The 25,073-nt window shown below is 41.4% G+C and overlaps 1 protein-coding gene across 1 annotated transcript in view; it reads right to left on the reverse strand.

The window, feature by feature from the left end:
* Nucleotides 1–25,073, reverse strand: part of rufy1 (RUN and FYVE domain containing 1) — a 54,001-nt gene that overhangs the window by 14,876 nt on the left and 14,052 nt on the right. Inside the window, exons 6-13 of the mRNA XM_080201541.1 lie at nucleotides 19,256–19,320; nucleotides 17,995–18,060; nucleotides 17,021–17,090; nucleotides 16,828–16,929; nucleotides 8,099–8,215; nucleotides 7,529–7,696; nucleotides 4,836–4,933; nucleotides 3,807–3,926 (exon numbers count right to left, since the gene is read on the reverse strand). Of these exons, the coding sequence (XP_080057667.1) occupies nucleotides 3,807–3,926; nucleotides 4,836–4,933; nucleotides 7,529–7,696; nucleotides 8,099–8,215; nucleotides 16,828–16,929; nucleotides 17,021–17,090; nucleotides 17,995–18,060; nucleotides 19,256–19,320 (806 nt within the window). The remainder of the gene's footprint in view (nucleotides 1–3,806; nucleotides 3,927–4,835; nucleotides 4,934–7,528; nucleotides 7,697–8,098; nucleotides 8,216–16,827; nucleotides 16,930–17,020; nucleotides 17,091–17,994; nucleotides 18,061–19,255; nucleotides 19,321–25,073) is intronic.

Here is a 25,073-nt window from a genome sequence, read left to right on the forward strand (position 1 = left end):
TGTATTTGGTACATTTTGACATTTGTGATGCTTTCCTGTCATGGCCTATAAAAGATATTTGGTACCTGACAGTTCACGTATATCGGTGCATGGTCTGTCATGTTCTGTCAAAGAACTGCTCCCCAACCACGTTTCCCACCGGCAAGGAATGATGTGTTGTTTGCTAATAGCGGAATTCTCTGGTCCTGCTGGTGTCAATGGAAATTCCCAGTGACGTCACCCCATGTTGGTGGGAAACCCGAGTGGGGTTGTGCTGCCAGAGGGACCAGAGAATCCCACCGGAATAAATGGCCATAGAATTCCAGCCCAACACTTGAGGAGCACTGCGATTGAAGACAGTGTAGTGTGTTCTTGTTACCAGTGAACAACAAAAAATTTGTGGAGATGGTTAATATCAAATTCTACTTAACATTTCTTTGGAAGACAATTCAATTGAATGCTGAGGATATAAAGTTTTGGATAGATGTTGGAAGAAAACATTCTTAGCCAATTCTTCTGAAACAAGAACAATCATACGTCCATTTGAATTGTATAAACCTCCAGTGGTACAATTATAGACTGTTTCCAAACTTGTTTACATCATGCAACAGGAAACATTTACAGTAATTTTAACTGGCCATTCTGTCTTGCAGGACCTTGTTACACATTTGTAAGCAGATCTGTCACTTCTTACAATCTAGAAGTTAAGCATCAGGTTTCTCCACCTTCCTCAAGGAACTCCCTGGCAGTGCTGCTCTCTCACCATTAACATCTCCCATAACCATCACAGAAGATGGCATCATCAACAAACTACACTGGAGCTAGGCCAAGATTCAGAATTAACTGATTAGATGCATTATAAGTTAGCTGGCCAGTAACAATGCAGAACAGGACTAACTTACGGACAATGATAGCAGTAAAAAGCTTGATTTTTTTTTAAGAAGTATGCAGTTCTAACAGCTTCCAGTCTCCTCCACCAGTAGTGTGCTTGTATTGTCCATAAATTATTGGATAACATATCTCAATGTTTACCATCGGACTTCTTAAAAGTTTAAAGTTACTGTGAAAATCCCCTTAGACCATAAGACATAGCAGCAGAATTAGGCCACTCAACCCAATGAGTCTGCTCCGCTGAGACTTTTCTCATCCCGTTCTCCTGCCTTTTCCCCATGACCCCTGATCCCCTTATCAATCAAGAACCTATCCATCTCTGTCTTAAAGACACTCAATGACCTGGCAGCCACAGCCTTCTATGGCAAAGAGTTCCACAGATTCTGGGTGAAGAAATTCCTACTCGTTTCTGTTTTAAACGATCATCCCTCTAGTCTGAGGTTGTTCTCTCTGGTCCTAGTTTTTCCAACTAGTGGAAACATCTTCTCCATGTCCACTCTACCCAAGTCTTGCAGCATCCTGTAAGTTTCAACAAGATCCCCCCCCCCTCATCCTTCTAAACTCCAATGAGTATAGACCCAGAGTCCTCAAGTTCCTCATACAACAAGCTCTTCACTTCAGGGATTGTTCTTATGAACTTCCTCTGGACCCTTTCCAACGCCAGTACATCCTTCCTTAGATACAGGGCCCAAAACTGCTCACAAACGTCCAAATGGGGTCTGACCAGAGCTTAATGCAACCTCAAAAGTACATCTTATATTCTAGCCCTCTCAACATGAATGCGAACATTGCATTTGACTTCCTAGCTGCTGAATGAAACTGCACGTTAACCTTAAAAGAATCTTGAACAATGACTCCCAAGTCCCTTTGTGTTTCTGATTTCCTAAGCATTTTCCCATTGAGAAAATAATCTATGCCTTCATTCCTCCTTCCAAAGTGCATAACCTCACTCTTTTCCACATTGTATTTCATCTGCCACTTCTTTACCCACTCTCCTAGCCTGTCCAAATCCTTCTGCAGCTCCCCTGCTTCCTCAATGCTACCTGTCCCTCTACATATCTTTGTATCATCTGCAAATTTAGCAACAGTGCCTTCAATTCCTTCTTCCAAATCATTAATGTATATTGTGAAAAGTTGTGGTCCCAGCATCGACACCTGAGGCATATCACTAATCCCTGGCTGCTATCCCTTGTGATCTGAACTGAATTCTGTGTCTTTGAGACATTACTTTGTAAGCATTTCTCCAAACTTTCAGTTAGCAAATTTCAAAAAAGGAGGTGGGGGGGGGGGGGGGGGGAGGATTATTGGAAATCATTAAAAAAGTTTTATTTTGGAAAGAACAACTTATGAGGGCTAAGAGGATAGGCGAAGTGACGATCTAATCAACTTCTTCCCTATGGCTGTCGGAAAGCCCAAGGTGTTCATAAAACAGGTGCCTCCTTTCTGCCTCTTACCAAGGCATATCTAAACAAAAAGGGTGGATTTTTGCAAGAAACCCAAACTGAGACCAATTTCCAATTGCCCTCAGGCATTATGAGCCAAGATCAAGAACAAGTAACTCTGCCCCGCCCCACCCCATAACAGCAGTATATGCTTGCGGGCACGATTCTAAAAAAAAATCGCTAAATTACTTCAATTTGAGAACAAAGTACTTAAATGTAGCTCATTTCCAAATCCTATAAAAAATCCAAAAAATGTGCACGCTTCATTCGATGGCATAGAAATTCAGTTGAAACAGCTTATGGGTTGTTGGATCCATATTTCAAAATACTTTTCACAGCAGAGGTATTAATTTTGAGAAACTGCCTCTGCAATGCAATGTTTCCCCAAGGGGTGATGTATCGAAGCTAAATGTGCCTTATCACCTCTTGAATAACTTCTCACAGCACGGCAAATTCCTAATGTAATGAATATTAATAATTTCTCTTTGGGAGGTCAGCTGAGTTTCTCACCAGTGCTGCTAACAACCCCTATTCAGTACTCAATTTTCATTTATAACTTAAAGCACGATAACAGAAAAAGATCCTTTGAGCGAAACTAAAAAGTTAAGGGGTTAAACTCACCCAGCTAAAAACTTGCATCAACAGAATTTTCATACTATAAAACACAAAATTTAAATGCTTCTCCATGTTGAACACAATCATGCAGAACGTAAATCATTTCAAATAAAGTCACCAGGTTAGCCAGAACTAAAGGGACTAGAACAATCACATTGAGATTTAGATCTATACAAAAATCTTTCAATCATAGTATTTTTGTATACACCTGCAAAAATTCCAAGTAAATAAATTATGGACTGAGTTGCACTAGCTGCATATCCTGAACTTCAAAAAAAAAACAGCTCCCTGATCAAAATTGCGGGGAGGAGTTTGCCGTGGAGAAAGTATTCAAGAGAAAAAGAAATCCTGGACCCACATTACTGTGTCTGGTATGGTCAGGACCTGTAAAAGGAACCACTGCTGGTCACTTAATCTCAATACCAATTACTCTATGATTGAGGATGGTTTTCAGCATGGCTGCATAACAAGTGATCTTCTAGCATTGGTCATCTTGGACGCCGCCCCCAATGTGATGAGCTTAAATACTGCTAAAGTGTTCAACAGGATCCGGCACGGTGTACATGGAGTCCCATCAGAGTCGCATTCATGACTCTCGGGGTCCATCTCAAAAGCATAGCATTAAAGTAAGAATTAATGATTTCATTCAAAAAGTCTTGATGAACTGTTTGCCGTCTCTCCCATTTTGTGTGTCAATCATCTTAACTCATCAATTTGTTGATTCTATTCTACAATTAACTGTCTCAATTCAATGGGTGCCTCTGACGTGTCCCAGCATAAGTCTCTGGCCAATAACTTAGTTGCCAATATTGAGGGAAATGATTTGGTTACTAGTGCAACATCTTTTTGAGAAGATATACTGCTGTTCTGATTTCTTACCGTTGTTTGTCCAGTTCACTGAGCTGATGCTGGAGATTCTCAATCTTGCTGACAAATTCCTGTTCAATCTTGCGATTTTTCTCCTCCAGTAGATGTCTAGTTTGTTCAGACTGTTGCAATCTAAGATTATACAAAAAGCAGTGACAAGAATGAAGAATTAAAATTGAGAGAGATCAAAAAGATTGAGTTGTACAGACAAAAACTAGGAATTATAGCAATAACGATTTAACAATGCAGCACTCAGATTTCATACTAATTACCTGAACCCTTACCATTTACACATTGAAAAGCTCTTTCACTGTTTCTCTGACATCAACTAGCATCCAACAATACTGCTTTAGCTTGGCTAACATTAGTGCTCTCAACAGTCATCATGTTCCGTAGTTCTTTTGTGGAACTATTCAATTGCATAATGTACAGCAATACATCCAGGATGAGGAATTCAATATGGAGAGTGAGGCAGAAGGGGAGTTGACAAAAGAAAATCAATCCATAGTCAATGGTTTATTAACATACAGTCTGAAGTTCTTTATCTTGCATCATGTCTACTAGACAGTTATTCCGTTGAAATGTCATTTTTGATTTTCAACAAGGCTGTTAAAGTTAAAATAGCGCACCACCCAATCTGGTCCTGAACCATAAAGAACAGAAAGTTCTCAGATTTGTCCCCACAGCTGATTGTGTAAAAAAAAAGGCAACTATATTTTACCATGTTTTAATGCAGTTTAGATAAGTGTGCCTCAAAACATACTTTCCACTTTGTATCATTTTCTTCCAAATATATGATATTTCTTTGACTGTTGACAGGATTTCATTTCCAGACAACATTCCACAAGATGCTATCCCTGACTGGAAGTCAGGCAACTTATTACCCAATCTACCAATATGTCTTAACTAACTCATCTCCTTGCAAAAGAAAGTGCAAATATTATAATTATGCAAAGACAAATTTAACATGGAGAATAATAATAATTTTAGCTCTGAATACACAATGTAGTAGGTGAATGGAATTTATCTTAATTACTGTACCTTTCCTCCATTTGTTTTGTGGCATCAATCATCTGATTAGTCTTTTGTTCCAAAGAGTTTATCATCTCCGTCTTTTGCTGTGCTGAGCCTTCGGAGTTCTAAATGACAATTTCATCACAACAGAACAAATACTAGAATAGATCACACCTGCAACATTTTACATCTATAATCATAAGAACTTTGTTTGGCATCTTTTAAAGATGGAGTTACACCACTGTTCTGAGTATTGTGCAGTTTTTGTTACCCAATTATTGAATAGATATTAAAGCCCAACATGACACGCAGCATGTAGCTTCACTAGGGACGAAAAAAGTTGTTAAAAGTAGAGATTTGGGATCCCAAAAATTATTTCTATTCACATAAAATTTCAAGAGATATTCAAGATTTTTTTAAAAAGTATTTCAATAGGAATAATACGGAAAGGCCAATTCCCCAGCTGGTGTCAATGAAGAGATGTCATTAATTCAAAATAGTTTTGAGTGGCAGGGTTGCAAAATACATAATATTTCTATGGTTTATATACTAGTGTTAAATCCCATCATTGTTCTGCTTGTAAATAAGACACACATGGCAATATGATTAACTAGAAGCAGTTACACACAAATAGAGCTCCATCCATTTTTAAAATCAAAATCTGCCTGGGTATAAGTTCCCGAGGCACAACAAAAACCGGTGACAAGGATTAGGGTAAGTACTTGCTAGCCACCCGGAAAAAAGGTATTAACAGAGGAAAAGTGAAAATAAAATTTTCACACGTGCTATGGTGACTAATGTGCCAATGTGCACACAAGCAAACGAAAGCCTGCAAGTAGAGAGAGCTGACATTGTTGACAGACCATCAGCTATTCACTACCAATCTTGCACCACACACAGGAATCCTGTCACCTGCAGCAAGTAGAATGCAAAGATGGGCTTTGCTTTTGTCTGCACGTACTTATATAATAAATGGCCAATCAAGTTTACATTGCAACATGAACGGACTTTCAAGATTGATGAACTGCCTGGCGGTGACAGTGCGCACAAAGGGGAATATCTTTTATTTTGAACAAGTAGACAACGCACCTGTCATTTCTAGGCAATTGAGAAATTACACTCTGATCATGTACTCTCAAAAGTGATGGATCTGGTTTTATGAGGCAAGACTTCGGAACTAACAACTAATCTGAAACCCTGCTATTCCAAGACATCAAATACAGTTAGGATCTCTTCTATGGAGGCTGAATGATCATTCCACCATAACTGAGGTATTAGAGAAGCTACATGAGGGTCATTGTAGAGTTGTACACATAAATTGGCAAGAAGTTATTTCTGGTGGTCTGGACTAGATGCGGAAGTTGAGCAGAAAGCGAGAAGATGTTCTCCTCGTGCAAAGGTAGAAACCAGATGCCCTTTGCAATGCTGCAAGCATGAGAACGGCCTGAAGAGGCTCTTCAACATCAGCACGCAGATTTTGCAGGACCTTTTGAAGGATACATGCTCTTAGTAAAGTTTGATGCTCGCACTAATGGCCAGAGGTTGATATGATGACCACTGAAAAGCTAGGAGAAGTATTTAGTCACTTTGGATTTTTTGAACAGCTGGTAAGTGATAACAGACTTGTCTCACAGGAATTAAGAACTTCCTCCAACATATTAAATCCACGCTATATCACCCGGTTATTAACGGACTAGTAGAAAGATTTGTCCAAACCCTAAAACAGCCTTTGAAAACAACCAAGGAACAAGGTTCACAAACACAAACTCCTACTGGTCTACCAGAATACCACACATTCCACAACAAGATTGCTCTTGCCTTACTCATGATGAAAAGGCAGCTGTTTTTTGCATTCAATTTCCTGAAACCTCCAAAATCTAAGGAGGTTGCGAGACAGCAACAACAAACACAAGTGGAATGGCAGGATGGCAAGGCAAAACAAAGTTTTCCATCGAGTACAAGGAGTTTTGACTCAAGAAATGGGTTCTTGCCATCATCCTTGCACAGACTGGACCTGTCTCTTATACTGTTCAGAATGGAGATGACATTATCTGGAAGAGACATTCATATTAGCAAATGGCTGGAAGAGCAGATCCACCAAATCTGGAGCCTCATGAAAATTGAGGTTTAAACTTACAAAGTCCTTACTTGAATCTTCCTAAAGCCCCTACACACTACCAGATACCTCACTTTTTGTTCAGAAACAGAGACAACCTCTATTTCTTACATCAACACTGGTTAAATTAACTATCGATGACATCAGTGGAAAGACGAAGATGCGAGAGGTTCGATTTAACATGAAGACAACGCTGGAGGTTTGCCATCAACTATTCCAAGACTGACAACTGCCACAACCATTTGACTTGAAAGTGACCGACTTGCTGACTATTGTTAACATTGAACTTGTTTGGGGATGTTCAATTTGGCGGGGTGCAGGGGGGAAATGTTATGCATTTGGGTTCATCCCTACTGACTCATTGGAGCTACTTTGTATTAAGGCTGCATCAGAAATGATGTAACAGACCTAGCACAGGAAACAGAGAAGCAGCAGACATGAAAGAGATCACAGACCACAAATAAAGCTCCATTTGTCATAACCAAAGTCTGTCTCGTGTATCATGTCTCCACCACACGACATAGCACTTCCATAATGTATAGCCTTGATCGTTACTTGCTCAGTAAGGAATATCAGAAATGTCCCAACTTCCTTAATGCTTTACCTTAGTTTTATGAAACATCTGCAAATTAATGGCTTTGACTTCTTCTAACTGTTGCCGAAGAGCTACTAGTGTATCTTGCTTCTCATGTGTATCCTTCTCTAGTAGCTTCATGGCTATTTCCATTTCTTGCTTCAAGCTCATCTGCAATTCCAGTTCTTTTTCCAGTTCCTGAGTAGAAATTATACACACCTCTTCAACCATTTAAACTGAACAAAAAATAACAAATAGGTGAGGATATAGGTTTGAAGCTAAGTTAAATCCACACAGTAACACAGATTCAACAGTAACATTTAAAAGGAACTTAAACTTAGTTTGGCCACACTAAAATTATTTTTTTTAAAGAGGCTATTGCAGATAGGAATTCCTGCACAGACAGAACAAAAATGATCATATCTAAAGAAATGTTAAATGGTTAGATAATTTTCAGGGTTTTTTTTAAGGCCAGTGCTGAAATTACACAAATTAAAAATGTCTTCAATATTCAGAAGTTTTACAAAATTAATAATCAATCTTTTTGTTAGCTGCTGCTTGTTTCAAAACCAAAGCACAATTATCTTCACAAACATTTACCATTCGAATTTTTCTCTCTTCTTTCAGCTGTTTCCAAACTTCATTATACATTTCGTCTAGACCTTGACGAGTTTGTTTGTATGTTTCCAGCTCTACTTCAGAATCTTGTCTGCTCACCTGATAAAAATGTCAGGAAGAGTTTAAAACGCAGTGAAAAAAGGTTGCAACTTCCATATTAAGTAGTTATGGTGCACAAAAGCATAAATTACTCCAGTAACTTTACTGCAAGTCTTCATTTTAAGTCACCTATTCAATGTCATTTTGGTTTAACTGAATTTGTTTCTTAGGGCCAGTTTTGTGTCATTTTTTCACTTATGCTGCATTTCTACTCTCGGGCGCAAGTTTTGAAGCTGGATCGACTACCGTCACCAGATGCTAAGGGAAAAGAGTGAGGGCCAAGATCTGGGACCGTAGGGCAGGGTGTCTGACCCAGATATTCAGCTGGGTCAGTCATCGCCACTCGGAGAAGCTGGGAGGCTTGCAATGGAAAGCTGACAGCTGGGTAATGAAAGTAACAGGACCTCCTCCTCCATTGCAGCTCCCGCCCGCCAAATGTTATGGGAACCTATGACACACTCAAAATTGTTTTAATTAAAGCAACGGTTTACATGAATGCAAATAGGTGAGGTCATATACTTTGACAGTTGCTGATATTTACTCCACTCTTCTTTTCCCTCTTTCTTCTTCTGAAATGCATCAACCTGATTCACATGTTATTAGGCAGCCACTATGTTGATGCCAGAAATTAGAAACGAGGCTCAAAGAGCTGGATAGGAATCCTCAACCATCTTCTCACTGAAGCTATATTTTTTTCCGAGCTGTTCATCCTTTATTTTGCAAAGAGATGACACCTTTACTGTGAGCCAAGACAGCATACTGACAAGCAATTTGACTATGGTAAATTTTAGTTGGGATACCTGAATTCAGGCAGTCATCCTGACATTCACAAAGTGCTTACTGCACCATTAGCTGCTCCTGGTTGCAGCAAGATCAGACATTAACTGAAGAAGAGAAAAATATATATAGCTAATGCATTGACTGGTTGGTTGTTGGTAGGGCTATGCATTTTCATGGGCTGAAATTTTTGTATGGTTCAGACAATTCTTTGAAGTTGACAGCTTCTGTTGATAACTATTAAGTAGATAAGGCTGTTCTTTAAAAAAGTACACATCAGATTTTGTATCTAGCAGGAAGGCTTCCAATTTTGGGCACTGCACTTTAGGAAGGACGTCAGGCCTTGAAGAGATTGCAGAAATTTACATGAATTATGACAGGAAATAAAGACTTCAGGGATATGAAAAGGTTAGAAAAGCTGAAATTGTTCTCCTTGGAGCAGAGAAGGTTGAGAAGATTTGAATAAAGGTATTCAAAACCACGAAGGTTTTTGATAAGAGTAAACAATGAGAAAGTATTTCCACTGGCAGGTTGGGTCAAGAATTAACAGGGAGGAGGAGAACTTTTTTTAACCCAAAAAATATTGATGATCCAGAAAGCAGGACATGAAAGAGTAGATTCAACAGTAACATTTAAAAGGAGCTTGTTTTATTGGAAAGGAAGGAAATTTCAGGGTTATGAGGAAAGAGAATGGTATGGAACCAATTGGATGGTTTCAAAGATCAAGGGCAGACACACTAGGCTGGATCATCTCTTTCTATGCTGTAGTATCCTTGAAAAGGGCCAATGAAAATACATTATGCCAGAAAACAAGAAAAATGCACAGCAGTTAATGACCTGGACAATCATTCACAAGGAACAGGCAAGCCTCCAGTATTTCACCCACCGGTGGGTAACTTCTTAAAAATTGAGTGAGCAAATATAAGCAACTAAGTTGAGTCTTTTCTTCACTTTAAATATATTATGTTCACTTTGCAGCAACAGGTAATTCAAAGCAAAAACTTTGCCTAATTTTTCTTACTCCCTCAGCTAGGAGCAAACAACATTAATAGTTCCCCAATTGCCACCTTAGATGAAATCAGCTAACACAGAATGGGAAAGGATTGGATCTTCTGGTCAGCATGGGTTAGTAATGCATTCACTCAGCAGAAAAGAGGGAAATTCCCTAGCTGCTGACTTTGATGAATAAGCAAACTCAGAATGGGAAATGAATCTTGGATCTTCAGATCAGGATGGCTTTGCAAAATTAACACTTGTTAAAAAGCTAAATGCTTCTCCCTTAAAAGTATTTCCTAAATATTTGACTATATTCTCCCTTGTACTTCCGAACATGATAATTCATACTAGATCATGCTTCAACAGAAATCAGGCATCCAGTGCTTGTCTTAAGTAAGAATGCTATGAAATTATCAGCAGTCTATTTCATCATAACCAAGCCCATCCCTGCCTTCACGACAGGAGCAACTCTAACCGCTTACACTTCACAGATGTCATTAGGCAATCATATGATTTTTCCTTCTTTCCGCCCACGGATATCAAGGCCAATTGTGGTGCTCAGGCCACCACCCAAACTAAAATCTAATGAGAGTCATTATGAATAAGTGCATTGCAAATGTGTCAAGTCAATAGAAATTATAGTTCTTTGATGAAAACAACACATCAGTTTGAAGAAAATGCATTTGCCACATACACTCAGCAGAAACCTGAAGGCATTGAAGCTTTACTTTTTTTTAAGGAATTTACAGCACAGAAGGTAAGCTGGTTTTGCTTGAAACAGGAGTTCCGTCAAAGATATTTTCATAATAACTCTAACTCCAGATGTTATTCTAAAAGGGTTCATGGATGGAAAACAGGTCTATGCACTCACGTAATGTAATATAATGAACAGAAATAAACAAGAGCTGAACATAAGAACATAAGAACATAAGAAATAGGAGCAGGAGTAGGCCATCCAGCCCTTCGAGCCTGCCCCGCCATTCAATAAGATCATGGCTGATCTGTCGCTGCTCAGTTCCACTTTCCCGCCCTCTCCCCATAACCCTTAATCCCCTCTCCTATCAAAAACCCATCAACCCGCGTCTTAAAAATATTTAGCGAGGCAGCCTCCACCACTTCAACGGGCAGAGAATTCCAGAGATTCACCACCCTTTGAGTGAAGAAGTTCCTCCTCAACTCCGTTCTAAACCGCCCCCCTTTTATCTTGAGGCTGTGCCCCCTAGTCCTATTGTCTTTTTTGAGCGGGAAGAGTCTTTCCACCTCTATCCTATCCATCCCACTCATCATCTTATACGTCTCAATGAGATCTCCTCTCATTCTTCTAAACTCTAACGAGTACAAGCCCAGTTTATTCAGCCTCTCCTCATAGCTCAACCCCCTCAACTCCGGTATCAGCCTAGTAAACCTCCTCTGCACTCCCTCCAAGGCCAAAATATCTTTGCGCAGGTGCGGCACCCAAAAATGCACACAGTACTCCAGTTGCAGCCTCATTAATGCCCTATACAGCTGCAGCAAGACCTCCCTACTTTTATATTCAATCCCCTTCGCTATGAAGGCCAGCATCCCATTCGCCTTCCTGACCACCTGCTGCACCTGCAAGCTGGGTTTTTGTGACTCATGCACAAGGACCCCGAGGTCCCTCTGCACCGTCGCCTGCTGCAGTTTTTCGCCCCGTAAGTAATAGTCCTTCCTACCATTCTTCCTACCAAAGTGGACCACCTCACACTTGCCAACATTAAATTCCATTTGCCATTTCCTGGCCCATTCGCCCAGCCTATCTAGATCCTTCTGCAGACTCTCCACACCCTCCGCACAATTTGCCGTTCCCCCAATCTTGGTGTCATCAGCAAATTTCGACACCATACACTCGGTTCCCTCCTCCAGATCATCTATATAAATGGTAAAAAGCTGAGGCCCCAGCACCGACCCCTGGGGCACTCCACTAGTCACCATCCACCAATCCGAATAGCACCCGTTGACCCCCACTCTCTGCCTCCTATTTGACAACCAATCCTCTATCCACGCTAACCCCCTACCCCCAACTCCATGTCCCTCGACCTTCTGCAATAACCTCTTGTGAGGCACTTTGTCAAACGCCTTCTGAAAATCTAGAAAGACCACATCCACCGGCTCTCCTCTATCCACCGCCCTAGACACATCCTCATAGAACTCCAGTAAATTTGTCAGACACGACTTCCCTTTAATGAAACCGTGCTGCGTCTGCTCTATCAAGCAATTCCCTTCAAGATGCCTTGCAATTTCCTCCTTAATAACAGATTCTAACATTTTACCTACCACAGACGTTAAACTAACCGGTCTATAATTCCCCGCCTTTTGCCTGGCACCTTTCTTAAACAACGGCGTAACATTAGCCGTTTTCCAATCATCCGGCACTTCCCCAGAATTCAGCGACGTTTGGAAAATAACCACCAAGGCATCCACTATCACCTCCGCCATTTCTTTCAGAACCCTCGGATGCATTCCATCCGGTCCTGGGGACTTGTCCACAATCAGCCCCTCCAGTCTGTCGAGCACCGCCTTTCTAGTAACAGTAATGTCATTAAGACCCTCCAGTCCTACCACCTTTCCATCGCTAACACCCGGCAAATTATTCACGTCCTCCTCCGTGAAGACAGAAACAAAAAAGTTATTCAATACCTTAGCCATATCCCCATCCCTACCACTAGGTCCCCTTTCTCATCCTCTAAAGGACCAACATTCACCCTAGCCAGCCTCTTCCTTTTTATATATTTATAAAAACTCTTGCTATCCTTTTTTATATTAAGCGCTAGCCCAGCTTCATAGTTTCTCCTACCCTTCCTTATCAACTTCTTTGTCAATCTTTGTTGACATTTAAACCTCTCCCAATCCTCTTCTTGCCCACTACTCTTAGCTACTCTAAATTCCTCCGCTTTTAGTTTAACACTTTCCTTCACCTCCTTCGTTATCCACGGCTTATTACCTCTCCTCCTACTATCCTTTTTGACCATCGGAATAAATTTCCGTTGAGCACCAAGAAAGATCTCCTTAAAGATCCTCCACTGCTCCTCAACAGACCCTCCCTCCAACGCGCTCTCCCAGTCCACATTCGCCAATTCTTCTCTCATCCTACCGTATTCCCCTCTATTCAAACAAAGGACGCGTGTCCGGGAACCCACTTTCTCCTCCTCCATCTGCACCAGAAACTCCACCATACAATGATCACTCTCCCCAAGAGGATCCTTCACCACAAGGTCCCTAATTCTACCCGCTTCATTACATAGCACCAGATCCAAGATAGCTCGCTCCCTCGTCGGCTCCAACACACACTGTTCGAGGAAACTATCCCGGTAGCATTCCAAGAACTCTTCCTCGAGCCCCCCACGTCCAACATGGGTCAACCAATCAATATGCAGATTGAAATCCCCCATAACTACGGCCGTCCCATTCCTGCATGCCGCACTTATTTGCGCGTTAACAGATTCAGCTGGGCAGATTCTACTGAAACTCCGCTACCAGATCATTTCAAACGGCAACAGCATTGTTGGAAGTTAAATATTTGCTGAGGAGCCATTACACTGGCTCTCCTGCATTGGAAATTATGAAAGTTTGAACATACCCAAAAAGCTTCAAGCGGGTACAAAGCATACATTAACATCGGTTATATAAAATCTAATGTATTTTCACAGTTAATGCCATTAATGAGTTAACACTGGGCATCAGGAACACTATATCTGGATTGGAAAATTAAAACCATTTTAAATAATTAATTAAAGCTGAGCAGCACGGTGACACAATGGTTAGCACTGCTGCCTCAGCACGAGGCACCCAGGTTTGATTCTGATTTTGGTGACTGCCTGTGCGAAGTTTGCACTTTCTCCCCATGTTTGCATGGGTTTCCTCTGGGTGCTCCAGCTTCCACCCACAGTCTAAAAGATGTGCAGGTTAGTTTGATTGGCCATGATCAATGCATGGGATTACAGGACAGGGCAGGGGTGGAAGCCTAGGTAAAGGGTTGATGGAGAGTCAATGGGCCAAAAGGCCTCCTTCTGTACTGTAGGAATTCTCTGTGGATTACTTGAACTAGTTCGCCATCCCCCACCTACCCCCCAAAAACAAGATGCAAACACCACCACAGACAGACCCTCACCCCACCCTGGTCACTGGTCTCCCTCCTGCACCCATCGATCCCAATAGCAGAGTGGCAGCAGCATACCCCCACGCCACCAACTGCCTGAGGCCCCACCCCCTTGAGACAGCCCTATGCCTGGTGCACAGTGCCCCCTGGGCACTTTACCCCTTTGGCAGTGCCAGGGGCACAGTCTGCCACTGTGAGGGTGCCAATGCTCAGGGTGCACCAACCCCGCTGCCAGATCCCACTGGGGACTTGACTGGCCCCCGTCTCACTCTTCTCTTTACATCAATCTGAGGTCCCTACCTGCTTCAAGACAATGACCATTATCCTGATACCAAAGAAAAGCCAGGCAGCGTGCATTAATGACTAACATCTGGCGGCTCTGACATTCATCCTTATGAAGTGCTTCAAAAGGTTAGTCATGGCACAAATCAATTCCTGCTTCACTGACTGCCTGGAACCACTATAGTTTTCCTACTGCCACAACCGGTCCACAACAGACGTTATCTCCCTGGTCCTACACTCAACCCCGGAACACCTAGGTAACAAAGACATCTATCATCAGTCTCCGATTCATAAACCACAGCACAACCTTTAACACCATTATTCTACAAGACTTATCTCTGAACTCCCTGGCCTGGTGCTCGACTCCTCCCTCAGCAACTGAATCCTAGACTTCCTAACCTATGGGCCGCACTCAGGGTAGACGACGACACCTTCTCCACGATCATCCTCAACACCGCTGCTCCGCAAGGTTCTGTTCTCAGCCCCTTACTATACTCCTTATACACCTCTGACTGTACGGCCAAATTCCCCTCCAACTTAATTTTCAAGTTTGCTGATGACACCACCATAGTGGGTCGGATCTCAAACAATGACGAGACAAAAGTAAAGAAACGAAGTAGAGAATCTGGTGGATAGGTGCAACGACAATAACATCTCCCTCAAAGTCAACAAAATGAAGGAGATACCACTGTGAGTCAGATCTCAAACAATGATGAAACAAAGTTTATTTATTAGTCACAAATAGGCTTACATTAACACTGCAATGAAGTTACTGTGAAAATCCCTAGTCACCACACTCTGGCACCTATTTTGGTACACTGAGGGAGAATTTAGCATGGCCAAAAAAAACCTAACCAGTACGTCTTTCAGACCATGAGAGGAAACCACAGCATCCAGAGGAAACCCATGCAGACACAAGGAGAACGTGCAGACTCCGCCGAGACAGTGACTCAAGCTGAAATCGAACCTGGTGTCTCTGGCACTGTGAGGCAGCAGTGCTAACCACTGCGCTACTGTGAACAGAGAGAGAGACTCTGGTGAAATGGTGCAATAACAACAACAACCTCTCCCTTAAATGGCAACAAAACAAAGGAAATAATCATCGACTTCAGGAAGCATAGTGGAGGGCATGCTGTTATCCATATCAATGGGGACGAAGTAGAAATGGTCGAGAGCTTCAAGTTTTTAGGTGTTCAGATCACCAACCTGTCTTGGTCCCTCCATGTGTACGCTATAGTTAAGAAAGCCCACCAACATCTGCACTTTCTCAGAAGACTAAGGAAATTTGGCATGTGAGCTACAACTCTCACCAAATTCTGCAGATGCATCATAGAAAGCATTCTTTCTGGTTGTATCAGTTTGATGTGGTTCCTGTTCTGTATAAGACTGTAATAATCTACAAAGAGTCGTGAATGAAGCCCAGTCCATTACTCAAACCAGCCTCCCATCCATTGACACTGTCTACACTTCTGCTGCCTCAGAAGTGTAGACACTTTGCTGTTTTCAGGACCTGTTGTCTTTCCGCTGTCTCCTGCCCAAAAAATCTCACTCCACTGTCTTCTTTGCCAAAATACCCCACAAAATCCGCTACGACCTGTCCTTACACATCAACACCGTCTACGCCTCCCACAGCTTCGGAAAGCAGCTAGCATAAATTAAGGACCCCACGCACCCCTGACATTCTCTCTTCCACCTTCTTCCATTGGGAAAAAGATACAAAAGTCTGAGGACACGAACCAATAGACTCAAGAACAGCTTCTTCCATCAGACTGCTACCATCAGACTTTTGAATGGATCTACCTAGCATTAAGTTGATTTTTCTCTACACCCTAGCTATGATTGTAACACTACATTCTGCACTTTCTCCTTTGTACAGTGGACCACATACTTTCACTATGTATGGTGTGTTTTGTCTGTTTAGCATTCAAGAAACAATACTTTTCACAGTATATTAATACATATGACAATAATAAATCAAATTAATCTACTACTTTACTCTGTTTTGGATCCTCTGCAAACTTTATAACGCAGTTCCCTAGAGTCTAGGCCATTCATCAAAATTGTAGAGTAATGAACGAAAGATTCCAAACTGCCCTAAGGACCACCAATGCAAACCACTTCCCTATCTGAAATCATCCTTGCACCAGTACCTTCATTTCCAATACTGAGGTAATTCTGTATTCATCCTCAGAAAAGGTCATTGACCCGAAAGCTAACTCCACTTCTCTCTTACGTAGAAGGGTTCTGTCAAAGGGTCACATGGATTCTGCCAAATTTTCTGTTTTCAATTCAAATTTCCCTTCAAATGAACGCTAATTTAGTTTTACAAGAAAAAAATTGTAATTTCAATTACCACATATATCCCTTTTAGAGCAGATAAAGGGACAGTGGACGCCAGTTTTGTGCTTTGCAGAATATCACATTAGCTCTTTTGACCAACCTCCACTCGGCGTTCACTTGTCTCAAGGATTGATGAATTTTCTTGCTTTAGCTGATTCTGCTCCTCTTGAAGTGACTGAATTCTATCATTTGCTGCAGCAAGCTGCAAGAATATCAAAATAAGCAATCAGATTGCAGTCTCAAGTGGAATGCCAAGAAAAGCACTAGTTAAAGATCTGATAATTACTATTCACCTCTTCAATTATTTTTGCATTAGTTTTTTCTAATGAATCCAGTTTTGACTGTAGATCTGAAACTGTACCACTGTTAAACAGAAAGAGATTCAATCAAATGTTAATACAAGTCATGAACATACTCAGATTAAATCAAGAGGTGACAATGCACATGAATCACTAACAAATTTAGTTAGTGCACCGTAATAAGACATTAAGAACAATCCAGATAACATTTGAATTTTTATCCTTTTAAACATATAGCCAAAAAATACAAGTGTATACTTATGACATTTAACACAATAATTTTTTTAAGACCGTATAGCAAGGAGGATTGAATATAAAAGTAGGGAGGTCTTGCTGCGGCTGTATAGGGCATTGGTGAGGCCGCAGCTGGAGTACTGTGTGCAGTTTTGGTCGCTGCACTTACGCAAGGATATTTTGGCCTTGGAGGGAGTGCAGAGGTGGTTTACTAGGCTGACACTGGAGTTGAGGGGGTTGAGCTATGAGGAGAGGCTGAACAAACTAGGCTTGTACTCGTTAGAGTTTAGAAGAATGAGGGGAGATCTCACTGAGACAGATGATGAATGGGATGGATAGGATAGAGGTAGAGAGGCTCTTCCCACTCAGAAAGGACAGTAGGACTAAAGGGCATAGCCTCAAGATAAAGGGGGGGCGGTTTAGAACGGAGTTGAGGAGGAACTTCTTCACTCAAAGGGTGGTGAATCTCTGGAATTCTCTGCCTGTTGAGGTGGTGGAGGCTGCCTCGCTAAATATTTTTAAGACGCGGGTTGATGGGTTTTTGATAAGAGAGGGGATTAAGGGTTATGGGGAGAGGGCGGGAATGTGGAACTGAGCCACGACAGATCAGCCATGATCTTATTGAATGGTGGGGCAGGCTCGAAGGGCTAGATGGCCTACTCCTGCTCCTATTTCTTATGTTCTTATGTATACATTTATACAGCACATGTACAAATAAAGATTTTGTGGTTCACCTCAAGTGTCTGTTGAGCTCTTCCACATAATGTTTCTGGTCCAGGATTTTAGTGAGTTCCACATCCCTGCCGGTCAAGAAACAAGTCAACAATAGATCGTTGATTTTTGAACATTTCCAAACCAAGTCAAATGCAACCAATTGAGCTCTTAAATTTTTCTTATGAGCTATTCATGTTATGTTCTCAGATATACCTTTCTAGCTGAAGAAGCCTCTTGGGAAGAGATTCAATCAAGTCTAAAAATAGAGTCTTAATTATAAACAAAGCAAACAACATAGGTCTGAGCACCCCAAGTTGGCCAAAATAGGCTGAGAAACTGAATTAAGAGATATGAGGATGGAGAAGCAATCAACATCAAACATTTAAGGAATTAATTTTGTACTGTCGATCAGGTATTGGTACAGATGTTCACCATTTTAAAATGTGAAAAATTCTGGTATTAAATGTCCCATTTTATTCTACAAGGATAGGTTGAATCATAATTATAATGATTAGAAACCATCAAATTCATTGTCCTCAACATCCAATACAAAAAAAAGTTATTTTATATTTAAAATGCCCTTCAATTAAATTGGAGATCAGGGTGCCCTCTTCCTGATTTGTTAGGCCCTACCCCTCTAGTTCTCTGTGTAAACCTCGCGTCCCCTATCTCCTGCTCAATACATCGAAAAAAAGCTGACTGTGCACCTGCAAGCTTCACATTTGGTTCAGGCATGAAAGCCACTCTGTGCATTTTTGGGAAGATTTCAGCCTTGTACCCAATTCCACCATCATTACAACTGCAAAATCTGGCCAATATGATTAGGTATGTCTTTTCACACCAACCAAATAAACAAACTCAAATTAACATAGGGGAGTCAACACAGATTTACTTCACTTTCCTTCTTTAAGGTAACACAAGGATCAGTGCTGACGGCTCAGCCATTTACTATCTGTGTCAATAACGTGGATGAGATGAATGAAGCATCTCCAATTTTGCTGATAATACAGTTATATGGGAAAGCAAGCCATATGGAGGATGCAAAGAGGCTTTAAAATCCTCCACTTCTCAAAATTAAGCTCACTCAAGTTCAGATTCAGAATAAAGGCATCGTCCAGGGTTAAGTTCTTGCAATCCTGTTTTCAGGGAAACATCAAGCTTTTCCTATTTTTCATTTCGTACTGAAGAAAATGGATAAGAACCCTGTTCAAGCAGCAATTTTGTCACTGTCAATCTTTGAAGCTTTTAGCAGTTTATGCACAAGTGGTTTTGACTACTCACTGTTTGCTGTCAGAACTATCCTGAACTCCATCTTTAAGATACAACGAGAAGTCAATCACCCCAACCTGAAATTCAAGCCAAGAAATTTAAGAAAAATTTCATATGTAGCAACAAAAAAAAAAATCAGATTTGGTTCACCGGCAATGAAACATTTTCAATTAATCAACAGTTATGGAACTGAAGATTGTAGAGCCTTGGGGACGTGCAAGATCCTCTATTCAGCAAAAGAGAACCACTCACTTAGTATAAACTAATGACAATTAACGCTCATCTTTCACAAGTAGTTGACAAGCAGCCGCCCACATAGCTTCCGAATACATTGCCTTTTTTGCAATGATGAGCACATCAGCTTCCGTGGTTTTTGGCAGTGAATTTTGCACTTACTTTTGGTGGGAGCTCCATGATCTGCTGAGCAGTTTATGTATTGTTATGAAAACTGTATTTACCTTTCTGAGCTCGGAGGTTGGGAGCTGCAACTCCTGACGGACCTCGGACTTTCTGCGTACGTGCAGGCCAGGAGTGGGCTGCACTTGCGCAGTTCTGTAATTGGCAAGTACTTCGGGCCTAGCGCACCTGCGCATGAAGAGGAAAAAGGAAGGCATGAAATCTCAGATGACTGGGAACATAACTCCACAGCTGGCAAATATCCCAGGCAGGAGGGCGAAGGCCCAACAACCGGAAAGGAAATGTAGAGCTGTGGCAAAAGGAACCCCCGTTAAGGATCAGGGACAGGAACAGGCTCCAAATTAGACAAAGGCCTACGGGAGCAGATTTTATACAAAAAAAAAGCTAAAGAGAAGCCTGGTAATGGTAGAGGGGGCTTAGGAGCAGTTCTAAAAGATCGAAAAAGGCAAAAGTTGGCAACTCTGCGGTGGGCAGTTGGAACAAAAGTAGGCTTTTGGAGCCATAACATTCTGCTCGGCACAGCCCAAGATTTGAAGTTGTGACTAGAATTTAGTTTTAATGCATACATAGAAACTGAGGGAAACGGAATCTCAAGAGATGAGACTGAAGCCTACAAGGTGGACCATCGTTGATGCTGTCCAAACTGGAGTGACTTGGAGAAAATTCCAAGGCAAGATCTTCAAAGATGAAGATTGGAAGCTTTTGTGAGGGAGGCAGAGTTTCAGTGAGGTTGGTTGACCCAGTGACACCTGGGTGGGTTGAGAAATCCATGGAATCTGATTTGGTCACCTTTACTATTCATTATGCATTCAACCGCAAATTGACTTGTTAATTTGCATGCACCTCATACTCCATCATTCAAGGTATGTATAAAATAGATATTGTAAATTGTGTAATCTTTGATCCTGTAAAATAACATTTATTTTTATTTGTTCAAAGCTCAGAATTTTGTGGCTTTGTTCATTGAGAAAGTGTCCTCAACCACAACGGTTGTCTACTTTAAATAAAACATTTTTGGGCCATAACCAGATCTTGCCATCATCTTGGGGCTTCTGGTTAAGGATTATAATGTACATTAATCATACTAGTTTTTTTTTTAAATATTCATGGAAAACTATCAGCTGATTTTTCCAATGCAGTTTTGCCAGCCATTGAAGTTGGCTCTCCCCCAATTATTATTTTTTAATACTTTGGATAGCTCCTTAGTCTTTTCCATAAAGAATTTAAAAATTATGGGGGCAATTATCCCAAAACAATTGTGTGTGTCAAATTTTCATGAAAACTGGAGCAAATCTTTTTTCAGTGGGAGTTTAAAAATGAGTCTCCCACACATTGTGCACTGCAGAATGTGCTAGCATGAATCCGGCTGAAAAATATAGGGGCAGGGCATATCCCCGCAGAAGAGGATGCATATTGCTGAGCAGGCCACTGCACATGCGCAGTGGTCCCAGTCTGCCCGCCTCCCCATCACTGGCCAATCCAGCAATTCCCGCACCACCACAGCCCCTGACAGCCCCCTCCTTCACTCCAGCGAAGTTGGGCCACCAGGTCCCCAGGCCTGCTAATTACATTCAATTTGGGTGAAAATCAGAAGCTATACATATAATTGGCTCTACGCCTATTTCCGGCACAGATCTGGCAGCGCTGGAAAAACACACTCAGGCCCAGGGCCCAGCACAAATCGCGCCAATCTGGCACTACTTCAATCTCCCAGCCAGCCATGTTGTTTTTTTTTAAGAACAGCAGGATAGGAGAATTGCCCCTTATGATGCCATGACCCACTTGACTACTCACTTCATTCTTCGGAACCAGATCCAGCATTCCCACTTTCTTCTTTCGGCCAGAGTGTACTGGACTAGAAAATTCTCCTGAACATACCTCAAACTCTTCTACTCTCTGCTCTTTATGTTATAACTACCCCAGTTGATATTAACAATATAGTCCCCATTATAATTGCCATGAGGTTCTTACAGCTCTAATCTTCCCAACTAGAGTGACCTATAGAGTATTTGTACATCTACTGTTTCTTAGCTCTAGCCAAATAGATTCTGTCCTTGACCCCTCTCTGACATTCTCGCTCTGTACTGTTTTCTTTAATCAGCATTGCTACTCCATCTGCTTTTCCCGAATACCTTGTTTCCAGGAATATTTAGCACCCAATTCTGCCCTCTTTTGAGTCAGATCTCAATTATCTCCACCATATCATATTCCCATATGACTATACGCACCTGCAGATCAGTAACCTTATTTACCACATCTGGCACATTCACATACTGGCACAAGAAACTTAAAACTTATTTTACCTTCTCCCCCTTGCCCTGACCCAATCTAACACCTCTCAATTCTCTGTGCCATGTGATTTTCCTCTAATATTTCCTATACCTCTGTCCATGAGCAAGTCGCCCCTCAAGGAAATTGGGTCCAGTTCTGTTCAATGCAACTCTTCCATTCTTTACATGTCTCATCTCCCTCAGGACCACACCCAATTTTTCAGGAATCTAACCACCACCCCCCCAATTTTCTATACTCGTCATGCATGGGGTACTTGAAATAATGTGGAGATTGCTATATTTGAGATATGTAGTGCGCAGAACTGTTTAATTTTTGATCTATTGTAGGATTTCTCAACTAAGCTGCTATGGCCCACCAGAAATAATTATGCAGATTCTCATCTGTAAATGGAAAGTCATATTCACAATTACCAGGATTGCTCCACCATGACCACAGATGTGCAGATTAGTTTGATTGGCCATGATAAATTGCCCCTTAATGTCAGGGGGATTAGCAGGGTAAATACGGGCATAGGGCCTGGATGGGATTGTCATCAATGCAGCCTCAAATGGACTGAATGGCTTCCTGCACAGTAGGGATTCTATGATTATATGACCATCAATCTCCCCACCAGAGAGTGTCTTAACTGCTATAATTTTTCCCCATTTACCAGAAATATCTTCAGCAAAGTGGCATTGATGGTTTGACCATCCCCAAAGCTGCTTCCTGCAAGTTTACCATCACCCCTTTAATCAATTATTTTCTTCAGGAGGGATAAACACAATTTCCCTCCTTCATTCAGCTTAACAGTCTAAACAAAGTAGCATACCATTATACAGAATACCTATATTGGCAATGTAGTAATGGTAATACATGCAAATCTACAGCAAATTTAGAGGCCTCCTCTGATGAATTCCATAATAAGTACATAAATGAATCAGTGCTGCTAGCATAGGAATGTTCAAGTTCGTCCGCTGGACTATGACTCGAGTTGACTAACTGAGTAAACATCAATACGATAAACAGGATTTCCACTGCTGATTCCAGTGAAGATCATTGAATCACAAAATGCATGTATGGATATCATGTTGGCTACGGGGGGAACTGAATACAACACTACCTTTTCTGCAGCACTAATAGATGTTTATTCCAGTTAGTGCAACTTTCCAAAGCAACAATAATAAATACAGATTACTGAGTCATAATGAACACTGGCAAGCACACGTTCACGTCATAATTAAAGATATTTTGACAGGATTCTTGGTTAGAACTAGCAACAAGTTTCACATTAAAACAAAAACTCAATTGTATAACTTTCATGCACAAAAAAAAACTTGTGCTATGGGGGGGGGGGGTGCGGTGGTGGTGCAGGGAGCCTCAGGTGCAAGACAGTTGAGACCTTCTGAAACCAATGCCACGTTTGTTGATATAAGCCACATCACCAGTGTATGCACAACCGCCTCAGTGCCCCAGACCAAGGCGAGGTAAACAAAAAAGCCCAACATTTGATGAGTGACAAAAAAGTTTTTTTTTCTACACACTTTACAGTTTGTCTTTAGCAAAATACATTCATCAAAATTAAAACTTTCAAATTAATTCCTGATCAAAGAACATCTCATTAATACTTGTGCAAAATACTATAGATGCTGGAAGTCAAAATTAATTACAGAAAATGCTGGAAATATTCAGCAGCTCTGCCAACATGTACACAATTGCCTTCTCACAACCTTCCAAGCTAACTAACTGCTCAATGAGAAAACATAGATAAACCCAAAACAAAAGACTGCCTCCCTCCAATCTGACCCCATGTCAACAACACACCTGAAATATCCTAGATAAACTAATTAACTTCTGAAGTGATGAAACTCTAGTTATAGAATTGCATCTTCAAGGCTGAGGAGGTTGTTTGGCATTAGTTATCACAGAATCCCTACAGTGCAGAAGGAGGCCATTCAGCTTACTGAGCCTTCACTGACAGCAATACTACCCAGGCCCTACGCTACTGATCCCCCTGACATCCCCCGACATTAAGGGGCAATTTAGCATGGCCAATCAACCTAACCCGCACATTTTTGGACTAGGAGAGGAAACCAGAGCACCCAGTGGAAACCCACACTGACACAGGGAGAACGTGCAAACTCCACACAGTCACACAAGCCGGGAATCAAACCCAGGTCCCTGGCACTGTGAGGCAGCAGTGCTAAGCACTGTGCCACCGTTAAAATTCCATTTGCTCCTAAATGCAGCAGTCCTAATTTTTTTCTGGCATCTTTAGTGGAGAGCAAGTGGGAAAATGCTAAGTGCAGAGGTTATTGGTAGTAAGGGAATGCATCTCTATCATGTATCGAACTGTTGCAACTTATGGTGGATTTACTGTGCTGGGTAAAATAAAAGGCTGTTTGCAAACAGGCTTGTGGCTGTGGAGCTGGATAGAACCAGATCAAGATGCAGCCTAGAGAATAATGGGAAGGTACTTACTGAGATGCTGCTTAAGTTGCAAAACTTGTCCAGCAACAAAGAGAAGGACACAAGGAAACCTTCTTTGATATGACGCTGTACTGCTGGACTGAACACTGTGTGCCTTCAAAATCAAAGTTCGTAACCAAAAGCTTTGTGCCTCATCACTGATTCTCCAAAGAACCAGGATTTGAAGCTAAAATCTAACAGTTTGAAGCTAGAATCCAACAGTGGGGGCTGTTATAGGCACTCTGTGGAGGAGCAGGGTTACTGGATTTCCACTCGTATGCAGATGCTAGTTGTTGCTGACCGATTGACTCCATTATCACGGTGAGTGTTACCATTTCAGAAAACTGGACAATGACATGATGGGTTGAATGGCCTCCTTCTATGCTTTAATCAACTGTTCTAATACTTAACAGATTTGTAACACAAGTGGACTTCAGAACTATGAAACAACTATAAAATACATCAGTCCTCAACTAAAATACCTATTTCTTCACATCCCTAATGTGTGAAAATAGTGAGAAGACGTATAAAATTATAGACCTAGAACTCTTTAAGGACAAGCGGTCAGATAGTCAACAAGTAACTTGGCTAAATATCATACATGTTTTATGACAGGAAGCGTGAATGGGATCAATGATCTTTCTTGTCACAGATAAGCAAACAGGAAAATTATGGC

The sequence above is a fragment of the Carcharhinus amblyrhynchos genome, chromosome 13 (assembly GCF_965287045.1).
Source record: "Carcharhinus amblyrhynchos chromosome 13, sCarAmb.v2.hapA, whole genome shotgun sequence".
NCBI lineage: Eukaryota > Metazoa > Chordata > Chondrichthyes > Carcharhiniformes > Carcharhinidae > Carcharhinus > Carcharhinus amblyrhynchos.